Source organism: Labrus mixtus, chromosome 3 (assembly GCF_963584025.1).
Source record: "Labrus mixtus chromosome 3, fLabMix1.1, whole genome shotgun sequence".
NCBI lineage: Eukaryota > Metazoa > Chordata > Actinopteri > Labriformes > Labridae > Labrus > Labrus mixtus.
This window is the reverse complement of record NC_083614.1, coordinates 26,188,563-26,199,356: the sequence shown is the minus strand read 5'-3', so window position 1 is coordinate 26,199,356 and position 10,794 is coordinate 26,188,563. Positions and strand designations below refer to the sequence as shown.

The following is a 10,794-nucleotide window of genomic DNA, read 5'->3' as shown; positions in this document are numbered from 1 at the left end:
TCAAAAATAATCTAGAAGAAAATAAACAATTGACTTAATCTTTTAAATCATGAAACTGATGTGTAACTTTAGTCTCCAAGCAGCACAACTTCTGAATGGTGGAAAAAAATATTTAAATGTATTTCTCAAACATTTAGCTGTTTTTAAATAAATGTTTCAAATCCATGAAGATTTTAGATTCGGATCTGTAAATGATATTGATTTCTTCTGTGTTATTTTTACAGTTATGGGTGGTCTCCTGATCCGTCAGCTGTGTTTCCTGCTGATCAGCATGTTGTTCTGTCAGAGTCCGGGTGTCAGCGGCCTGTTTGACTGGTTGAGACAGACAGACGCTCCTTCAAAAGCAGCAGCAGCAGCAGCAGCACATCCTCCAGTAGCTCCGGCGCTGCTTGCAAAAGATGCTCAGTTCGAGATAGCAACCGCAGACGAGAAGTTTTTGTCTGAGGCAAAGCACATGGAGATCAGCCCGCTAGACAGCTGTCATTATAGGGTAAAATTCAGCTTCTTATCCTTGAAGTTAAAGTTATTTTATATTTTTCACTTAAAAAAAAATGGGCAAATCGTGACTTGTATGTTGGGATTTGTGTGGGTTTATGTTAGGCTGACGTTGATGAGTCACAATTTGGATCATTTAATTTGATTACATGTTAGAAATGTCTTAATTTTCTCGTATAATTTAGAAAAAAATGAGTTTAAACTACTAACTTTGACAGTCAAAAATCCCACAAGTTTGGTTTACAACGGGTTTCTTTTCTTAACATTTTGGTTAGACGATGTCTTGGGCCTAAAAGTGAAATAAAAGGCAAGGCAAGAAAAGAAAAGTAAAAACCTTGTAAAGCCTTCTCTTTGTTTGATACTTCCTCTTCTTAGCAGGGTTACAGCTGCTTTGGTTCACTACCTCTGATTTGGATTCTTCATGTGAATAAAGCTCTGCCCCTTTTGTAGGTGGTTGCCCGTCTGAAGGCGAGCTGTGACGGCCTCTCAGAGGAGCAGCTTGCCAAACTCGGCGTCGTTCTGTTCAACTGCCAGGCAGAGAGTGAGGGACGCCTAACCTACGTGTGTACAGAGGAAATGGTAAACATTTGTTTTATGAAGGAGGTGTTTTTTTATTTTTTATTGTGGAGCTACTTTTCTTTTTTTTTTTAATCTAATTTTGATGTTCCAGACTATAAAAGAGTGCACAGCAGACATGGATTCAGACACATGGAACGCCTACCACATAGTGAGCAACCGAGCGCGCTCAGTTTGCTACGCGACTCGACAGCAGCTCTTCAGGCGCAGAGCTGAGCACACGGTGAACGCTCTCATCTCCACCGCCACCAATCAGCTCGACGCGATGAAGGACCTGAAGGTAAAGTGGTTCAGAGTTCTCTTTTAAAGTGTACAGTTAAGATGAAGTCCCTGCGATGCCTTGATGACATGACGTGTTGTAACAGGAGGGCCAGTTGGAGCTGAAGGAGCTGACCGCAGCCTCCCTGAACAAGCTGCTGGACGGTCACAGCGCCCTGCAGGAACAACAGGGGAAACTGTACGAGGGTCAGGAGCAGATGGAGAGCTCACTGAGGAACAACCTGGAGCGTCTGGGTCAGGAGAAAGCTCTCATCGCCTCGGGACAGGAACTTGTCGCCCAGCTCATTCACGGCATCACGGAGAAAATGGGTAAGAGCTCCATGTGGTCAGATTCAGATTCAGAATTCAGTCACCTCTGGTTTATTTTTTTTATCCCTCCAAGAGACTATGCAATCTGGTATATTTTGGGACAATGTATAATATCATAGCGTTTGAAATGATCATCACCACCTGTCGCCCTCTGTAGAAAATGTGAGCGAGCATCTGCAGATCCAGGGCTCAGAGGTGCAGGACAACCACAACGCCATCGTCAAAGACCTCACAGACGTCAGACACCAAGCTCAGGACATCTACCAGAAGATTGGTAATCAAACTGAGCATCACTTTATCTAAATGAACCGCACAAACGAGTGCTGCTCTGTTTGTTTGTTTTTCTTCATTCCTGTGTATCCACGTCTGATCAGATCACAGCATGTCGGAGTTCCTGCAGTACCAGGACCAGACCTCCCAGTACTACACGGACCTGATGAACAAACTGGAGCGCATGAACAGCACACTGGGATTCCTGCTGCACTACCTGGATAACATGCAGAGCCGCATCGAGGAAAGGCTTCTCACGATCCAGGGCTACCTGGGCTGCGCAGGTGAGACACCAGACCCGTGGTGACCAGACCAAGAGATGTACAGTTATTCACAAAACACTGATCGTTTACACAAATGTTACATCACTCCATTTCCCCCTTATCATGTTCATGTAGGAACCAACCTTTCCTACAAAACAGTCCTTCAAAGTTAAATTTGAGGTAAAAAAAAAAAAAACAGGGCAAATCATTGTAATCCAAAGCAGATCTTAATTTTGATTTTATTGCAATCACCAACATTATAATTAATGGTCAGTGGACTACTGTTTTAAAGGGGACATATTATGAAAAATCCACTTTAACAGTGTACTTGAACATATATTTGGGTAACCTGAGTGTCCACCGACCCACAACATGTGAAATAAACCCATCCAGTCTTTTGTTTGTGGTCTGCATAAGTCTTACAACACTGAGAAAAATGCTCAGTTTCAAATTTGCTCTCTTTTGTGATGTCACAGTGGGATTCTCGTAAAAACAAAAATACCCTCCCCTACCTTTCTCTTCCAGGAAAACTCAGCGGGGGCTCATTGTATTTAAAGAGACACACACACCAAAACGGAGCGTTCTGAGAGAGCTGGTTTATACAGGGTCACAAACTTCCTCTGGTTCTTGATTCATGTTATATTTTGACTAAAGCACAGCACAGATGTTTCATTTAGACCACGGGACTGTTTGAAAAGCTGGAAAAGGGGGATAATATGTCCTCTTTAAATTGTATTAAGCGTTAAATACCTTCGTCCTGAAAACAGCTGATTAGAGCTTCTCTTGTTCTTCTTGATTTCACAGGTTTGAGTCTGACAGCCATGTGGACGTGTGTTGCACATACAGGATACTTTGTACTGTGCGCGGTCCTGCTTACGTTCCTGCGTTGTCCTGGTTTCTCCCGAGCCATGCTGCTGCTCACCGTTCCTTTGAACGCTGTGGCCGAGGTCAACCAGCAACCAGCGCTGGATCTGACTGGCCTCAGCCTGCTGATGCTCACGCTCTCTCTGGGTACAAACTCAAAATGCAAAAGACGATGTCTCAAATGTTTTCCTGGATTTGTCACAAAGACTTTATCCTTTTTCTTATGTTTAGGTTACTGGTTCGTGAATCGGTTGTGCGCCTGTTTCCAGTCCAAAGGGAAGCCGGCCGCTCCTCTTCCACTAGCCCCCTGTGACATCGTGAAACCAGAGAAGCAGCTTTTTTCATCCTGCCACTCATTTCCACCGTCCTCCACACCAGAGAAGTGAGCCTTACTTTTATTATTCTATAACCTGGGCATTTAAAGGTCACATATTCTCCTCCTCAGCCAGTTTAAAGAAGTCCCAGAGCTCCTCACAACATGTCTGTGAAGTTTCTTGTTCTAAATCCGCTCTGATCCTGTATGTGATCATTTCTATAAACCCCTCTTTTTCAGCCCTGCTCAGAACAGGCTGTTTCTTACCCTAGCTGTGGGAGTGTCACCCACCTGGGGGAGGGGTTACTGCCCTTTGTGATGTCATGAAGGGAAAATCTCCAAACGGCCTGTTTGAGCACACATTTATTTTATTTTACCGTTACAAAATAAAGAACCTGAAATGATTGAAATTTGGGGAAAATATTCCAAGAATTGTGACCCTTTTTTTTTCTGCTTCTTAAAATGGAAAAGTTGGCAAATAAGTGAGTGGTTGACAAAGTTTGGACGCCCCTTGGTTTACCAGACAAACAGCAAACCAACAGGTGTTGCAGCGATGGAAGTGGTTCAGGTAGAAGTGATTGTACCCGACCTAAAAAGCCTCTGCATGTTTCTAATAAGCTCCACGAGCAGAAACGTGCTCAAACTAGGATCAATATTGGAGATGCTTTTGAAAAATGGAGAGAGGTTAGAACACAGAAAGGTTTACAGACTGATGCAGAGCTGGCTAAACACTGAAGCTACAATGTCCACCATATGCCAACCTGCGTGAGCATCGACTCTGGAGAGGAGGGGGCGGAGGGAGACGGCGCTCTCTAAAGTTTTGAATTTGGACTGCAGTACCCATTTTAAACACTAGGTGTCAAGGTTACATAGTGCTCCTTTAATACAGAGAGTGACTTGTAATATCTGAGCAGTTGCCTAACTAGTTTTAACAATTGTCCTGCTGTCTCCTCTAGAGATGAGAAAGACGGCTTCATGGAACAAGACGACTTGCTGAATCAGGACAGCTTCATATCAGGTGTGAAGTCCATACTTTTAATTTTCTAACAATCAAATAATGCCCTCAGATAAAAGTGATACCATACTAGACTCAGTCTCTCATACTTGCTCTCCCTCATGTTTTTACATACAGGCGCCCTCGGCATATCAGCGGTGTCCCCTCCCCACAGGAGGCCAGTCCCAGGGTCCAGATTCACTCCGATTATTGGCACACCCAATCACTCAACTCCCCGGCTCGTCCAACAGCTGCTTATTTCAGGGGTGAGCAGAAAAATCAAACTGGGTACGAAGGATAACCTAGATAATCGTTCATATGAATTATTTAATTAGTGGGTTTATTTTTTTAGGCTCTGGTTGATAGTATCCCCCTGAGGAACCTTGACGGTTTTGATGCAGTGAACGACTCGCGTGATTTTGGGAACGACTCCCGGAGTGCGAGTCCTGCACCGTCGATGGTCAGCAACAGGTCAGGGTTTGACACTCTGAGGTCACACCTCTAACATGAAACATTTGAGTCAGTTGTTTGTAGTTAAAGTTGTGTTTTTCTCTCCGTCTTTCCTGGAGCAGCTCTCTGTCAGGCCGTCAGCTGTGCAATGGCATCACCAAAACAGGAAAAGCGTGTAAGAAGAGAGCCGTGCCGGGACTGGAGTACTGCAGAGTCCATGAAGGGGGGCTCACCTCATATGTTCAGTCCTGATATCCTCAGATATTTTTATTATTATTTTTATCTGCAAAATACGGTACCTGTACCTGTTATTGTGATTCTGCCTGTTCCCCTCTAACATTAAGTTGCTTGTAAGCACTACATTTGAAATGTTTGAATATACTTATATATTTTTATGTCATGTTTTTAACACTGTATTTTTTTTAAGTTAATAAATTATTTCTGTACCTATGATTTAAAAAAGAAAAAAGCTGTTGTTTTTTCATATACCATCCTCCTTATTATTATTATTATTATTATTATTATTATTAAAACAATCAGATTGGAGAAGGGTTGAGTTGAGAATTTTTTTTCTGTTCTGAATGAAGCATTAAACATGCTTCATTCAGAACAGAAAAAAAATTCTACATCAATTAAAAAAACAGGAAATCTTTTAATTGTTATGTAAAAGTGTCCACAGCATTCACACCTCTGTTCCAATGTTCAGGTGATGCAAACTCAAAGGCACAATCGCTGTCCTTTTAAGACTGCTGCGAGGAACAACCAGCAGACCCTGATTAAAGGACCTCAGGGTCATGCTGGTGTTATATGGCTTTAGCAGCTCAAATTTGTAAGCAGGAGGGTTAGAGTAATGACCATGCAAGGGTCTACCCAAAATAACAATCATTTTAAATTGGATTCTGAAATAGATTGAAAGCCAGTGCAGTGAGGAGCATAGTGGACTGTGTGTAGCTGGTTCAAGGATGTGATGCTCAGACATGTGAACAGGGAATCACAATAATCGAGCCTTGATGAAACAAAAGCATGGACAATCATTGTTTCATGATGGTAACAAGAGAAGAAGACCAAACTGTTTGGAGTATCCTTTACAGGATCCCTGAAATATCTGGATTCTATGATGCTATATGAAAAACTACTCTATGCTTTTTTTAAGTGCATAGGTCGCTGTGTGGTGACACGGCTTTAATTTGATGTGTGGAGGGAAATCTGTTCTCTGGAAACATGTTGGTACCTAGAAGAAAGCGGCATGTCTTCACAGATTTTTCGGTGGAGTTATTGAGGATCGGTCCACTTTTTTATGTTTTCAAAAGATGGGGGCTAATGGGAGGGCAAGGAAGAATATGATTCTGCGACCAGTTTGTAAGGGTTATATTTGATCTTCCATTGAAATACTGAAACCCAGAGGTGCCGGTGGCCGAATGGTTAGGACACACACCCTATGTATGTACGGAGGCTGTAGTCCTCCATGCAGGCGGCTAGAATCTGCCCTCTGGCTCCTTTACCCCACTTTCTCTCTCTGATTCTATCCACTGTCCTATCTCTACAATAAAGGCATAAAAAGCCCAAAAATAAATCTTGTAAAAAAAAAAAAATAAAAAAAAGTAATGTGGAAACCTACAAAATCCCCCAAAAACATATAGAATTCACCTCTTAACATGGTGGACACGTCATGGTGGAGTTAATTCATCACACATCACATGTATAAAATATTTATTAAGTTGGTGCTGTGGCAATATACTGAGTTAAAAAACAACATCCACCAGTTTAACAAAATATACCATAAATCTTTCTCTTCTTTAAATAAAGTCAATCAAGGTCATTCAAAACGTCCCAAACTTTTCCAAAATGAAAGGTTCTTCAGAAATGAAATATTGAACCGTACACTACACAGATACAGTTCTGAATGAGCAGATAGTGCCAGCACTTGATTTATAGGTTAGAGCATTCCATTCAAACTTCAAATGTGTCTCACTACTGAAAGTGGAAAGTTCTACACACAGGTAGAAAAATACAAAGCCTAGAATTACATAATTCTTCAAAATCCTTAAAAAGAAACAAGTCTTCTAAAACATCATAGTGAGTGTTGCAGATCTGACTTCAGATTGAGACGTTCAGACATGACTCCATTCAGTAACAGTCATCGCGCCTGTGCAGATGAACCTCCATGTTTTTCTTCTAACCATGTCCCACTCAGCAGCACCATCACCTTCTCTTCTTCTTTCCTCCACCAACAGAACTGCTCCCGGATCGACAGACTTTCAACCGTCAGCGGTTTCACTTCCGTGCTGAGCCATAGTTTGTGACAAACCAATCACAGGTCTCCTTTAAAGCTGCAATGAGATGTGATCAAAACACTCAATTATCATCAGGTGTTTTTAATACATGCACTGCTGACGTCAAAATAACGACCAGTGAGTCTGTCCCACCTTGCTTGAAGGGTGTGAAGGTGAAGTCTGGCCGGTAGCGGCACAGCTTTGCATTGCTCGCCGTCTTCTTGAACTGACCGTCTGCTTTACTCGTATCAAACTAGATGCTGACGGTCAAGGAAACTACATGGCACTCTCAAGATGATGAGAAATATTTGAATACCCTAACTCCCCCTTTCATAAACATTGTAAAGTGATAGCATGCAAAACGGGTGAAATCAGTGCAGCTCGAATTCTCTGCCTGGACTAACTAACAGGCGTCGCTCCATTTTATGGAAATACACTTGCAGAGAGAACGTGTTACTGACTGCAACTGTAGTCATAAATTTAAAGGACCAGTATGTAGGATTCTGTCAGTGTTCTGTCCCTGGACTTTTGTGAAAGTTCTGATTGAAGTTAAAACCCCTCTGAATATGTCAAATAAAAAAAAAAAGCACTTCATTTAAAAGGATACAACCACTTCTCCTCTGAAGTCCAGAGCTTCAACAACCGCTTCTGCCGCTTCTTTGATGGAGACTTCATCTTCCTCGCCAACTGCAAACCAGCAGACGTGACAGTGGCATCATTTTTTTTTATTTGATTCAGCTTCATTTTTTTGTTTTGTAAATTAAGCTGTGTATGAGGACTCACCTGAGAGAATGACTGGGTCCACTTCTGGATAATCTCTCAGGACCCACAGGAAGAGACGAGCCAGGTCCAAAGAGTAAATGAACTGTCTTCTGGGAGTGCCGGATCCCCAGACCACCAGGGGCTTCCCCTCCTCTAACAGTGAACAAAAATACACACAAACACAAACCATTGCTATAATCTTTAGCATCGTAAAGCACATTATAACGTGCGATTTTTAAAATTGAACCTAAGGTAGAAACATCGGCTGTTAAAGCTGAATAAATGTGGGAGAAAAATACAATTTTTCCCTCTGTGAACTATTGAAGGAGAAGACTAAAGAAGAAGAATATGAGGAAAGTAAAAGTGCCCTACATATATTCTTACGTTAATGTACAAATGCCCCTTTTTTGAGGAACTATGTGCATTTCGACCGCAGGAACCAGGCTCTAAACTATGTTCTGGGATAAAAGATTCACCCCTAAAAAACAGACCCTGCTAGTGGGGTAGTGCTTTCCAGGCCTGCACCGCCTGCAGTGCTGAACGTCTCTGATTGGTCAGGCACAGCAGAGCTTTAGATAACCCACCGTTTTTAAAGGCCTGCAGCTGTTTTTTTCCCCACCTTTATCTGGACTGTTACAATTATGAAAAGGTACAAAACACACCAGACTGAGCATGACTTAAAGAACAGAGGAGCAAATGTTACATTCCACCCCTGCATATCCATATAAAATACTGTTTCCCCTTTGATGTCCTTAAATGGTAACAACACAACACAATCATTTAAAAAAAAAACATACAGTAAATAAACCGATAAAAGAAAGTTTAAATATCTCCAGTTATATATACTTGCTTTGGCTATCCAGCGGGAAAAATTACATTTGTAAGACCATGTGACTTACTCTGGGCGATGTAAGCTTTGTGTATGAGGCCTGGCAGCACATGACCGTCCTCAATGCTGAAGTTGTCATGAGGACCAAACACATTTGTAGGAATCACAGCTGTATAGCAGCGTCCGTGCTGCTGGAAATAACCCCTGCAAAACAACATATAAAGTTTAACACACACAATCATTATTCATGGTATCGTGTCGATTCAACTAACATGTTATAACGGGTAGACTTCTCACCTGTTAGCCACATCAATCATTCTCTTTGCATAGGCATATCCAAAGTTCGAATCATGAGGTGGACCATCGTGAATCTTGAAAAAGAAGTTAAGTTAGCCACTGTTTACAAACTGCTACTTCCAAACCAACAGAAAATAAATGAGGGTCTCTCTTTTTTTTTTTACCATAGTCTCATCTATAGGGTAGGTGGTCTTATCAGGAAAGATGCAGGTGGAGAGACAAGAAACAACCTTGACAGCTCCAACTTCGTGTGCCGCCTGCAGCACGTTATCATTCATGTAGATATTGTTTCTCTGCAGGGGACAGACACATCCAAAGCAACAAAAACACAAGCGTAAAAAGTGAAGATAGAATTATAATAACATACTCAGATTAATCTTTTCAAACATATCAGCCGTGATAACAAAGGAGTAATGTCCTCCTACCCAAAAGTCAAGGTTGTATTTCATGTTCTTGAAAAGCCCCCCAACCATAGCAGCCAGGTGAATGACGTGGGTCGGCCGATGTTTTTCAAACACAGCTCGTGTTTCATCCATGTTCCTGCAGAGAGGTCACAGTAACAAAAATGAAGGCTGGAGGGCTTTTGCAGGAAAACAATCTTGACAGAACAAATTAATCATCGATAACAAAACTAAACTTTAGACATTTTGTACTTAATGTGGACAGATATAAGGGGAAAAGATGCATGCATGGGAGTATGTTCTCACATGAGGTTGGCATCTTTTGATGAGAGGAAGATCCATTCTTCGCCCTCCTTGGCTCCCCCCTCCTCTCTAACCACATGCTGTATGGCTCTGCCCACCAAGCCGGACCCTCCTGTAACCAGCACCCTCAGTGGAGCAGTGTGTTCACCCTGACCGTTCATCTGGAAGAAGCAAAACACAAAATATCCGGTGATGCATAGGCATTAAAACGATCAAAACATGATGTTAATGTTAACATATAAGACTTTAGCACATGAAGGTGTAGTTATTATGGAACTGGTTACCTAAGTGTGTCTACAGGTGGGGTGTATGCAGACGAACTTAGGTGTTTGCAGTGCTAAAGGCTCAGGTAAATGCCACGTCATACAACAGATCAGTATTACTATAAGGTGTTGAAGCTCCTGACATTTAAATACCAAGGGAAACAAATAGAGCAACTATATAGAGCCACAGTCTCATAACTATTCTATATAAATAAAAGTATCTTATTTTGCAAGCTTACCTTTATAATAGCAGTATCCCGATGCAAACCTTTTCGTTGTTACCTCCTTTCTGTCATCAGAGGTGTTAAGAAAGTTCTTGTAACCATAAAATACAGTCACGCCAGCTATCTTTATTAGCCAAAGTTGATGCTAGCTGGCCTGCACAAGCTGCAACATTCCTAATTTATGCAGCCTAATAAACTAAAACATAACTGTGTAACTAATGTCGAAAATGTGGAATATCAAAGTATTTTCTATTGCTATGACACGCTAGTGCCGTAATTCAACAGTAACTTTGTGCTACACCGATATGTAAAGTAGGTTTTTGTCGACCGTTCGTCTGCAGTTAAGCCGGGGTCAAGATAGAACGTAACATTCTTCTTCCGGTCATATACTTCAAAATAAATGTTTCTGAACAAATAGCTTGGTCGTTCATTGCTCAAAAGACACGCAATAAAGTTGAACAATTCCTAATAAAAATGCAAAAAACACGACTGTGTATTTAAATGTAAAGTTTCACAGAATAACGGTTCTGAACGAAATATTTAGATTCGATGTCGTGCTTTTATTTTTGCACATGACAGTTAGTTTGCGGTTTGGCTGTGAAGAAAATCTCAATTCATCTCTTTGACTT

General features: G+C 41.6%; 2 protein-coding genes across 2 annotated transcripts; one reads left to right on the top strand and one right to left on the bottom strand.

Moving 5' to 3' along the window:
- The first annotated feature begins 203 nt into the window (after positions 1 to 203).
- Positions 204 to 5,266, top strand: bmb (brambleberry). Its single transcript, XM_061034285.1, has 12 exons — positions 204 to 490; positions 946 to 1,074; positions 1,166 to 1,351; positions 1,437 to 1,659; positions 1,817 to 1,933; positions 2,034 to 2,213; positions 2,997 to 3,203; positions 3,288 to 3,438; positions 4,326 to 4,387; positions 4,502 to 4,629; positions 4,716 to 4,834; positions 4,936 to 5,266. Exons 1-12 carry the CDS (start codon positions 227 to 229, stop codon positions 5,063 to 5,065), a joined length of 1,896 nt encoding a protein of 631 aa, XP_060890268.1. The 5' UTR covers positions 204 to 226; the 3' UTR covers positions 5,066 to 5,266.
- Positions 5,267 to 6,506: 1,240 nt separating this feature from the next.
- On the bottom strand, positions 6,507 to 10,526 carry LOC132968855 (GDP-L-fucose synthase-like). Its single transcript, XM_061034284.1, has 10 exons — positions 10,181 to 10,526; positions 9,682 to 9,839; positions 9,400 to 9,514; positions 9,139 to 9,267; positions 8,975 to 9,048; positions 8,748 to 8,881; positions 7,870 to 8,001; positions 7,694 to 7,773; positions 7,240 to 7,339; positions 6,507 to 7,143 (listed from the first exon to the last, which is right to left on the bottom strand). The coding sequence occupies exons 2-10, from the start codon at positions 9,837 to 9,839 to the stop codon at positions 7,088 to 7,090; spliced, it is 978 nt and encodes a 325-aa protein (XP_060890267.1). The 5' UTR covers positions 10,181 to 10,526; the 3' UTR covers positions 6,507 to 7,087.
- Positions 10,527 to 10,794: the final 268 nt, after the last annotated feature.

What these genes read in the sequence shown, in the direction of transcription:
- LOC132968855 (XM_061034284.1), bottom strand. Translation starts at nt 9,839, where the DNA reads ATGAACGGTCAGGGTGAACACACTGCTCCACTGAGGGTGCTGGTTACA. An exon ending in AATACAACCTTGACTTTTGG is followed by an intron (nt 9,268 to 9,399) that starts GTAGGAGGACAT and finishes TGTCCCCTGCAG; the next exon opens with AGAAACAATATCTACATGAA. An exon ending in GGACCCAGTCATTCTCTCAG is followed by an intron (nt 7,774 to 7,869) that starts GTGAGTCCTCAT and finishes GCTGGTTTGCAG; the next exon opens with TTGGCGAGGAAGATGAAGTC.
- bmb (XM_061034285.1), top strand. Translation starts at nt 227, where the DNA reads ATGGGTGGTCTCCTGATCCGTCAGCTGTGTTTCCTGCTGATCAGCATG. An exon ending in AACAGCTGCTTATTTCAGGG is followed by an intron (nt 4,630 to 4,715) that starts GTGAGCAGAAAA and finishes TTATTTTTTTAG; the next exon opens with GCTCTGGTTGATAGTATCCC. An exon ending in CCGTCGATGGTCAGCAACAG is followed by an intron (nt 4,835 to 4,935) that starts GTCAGGGTTTGA and finishes TTCCTGGAGCAG; the next exon opens with CTCTCTGTCAGGCCGTCAGC.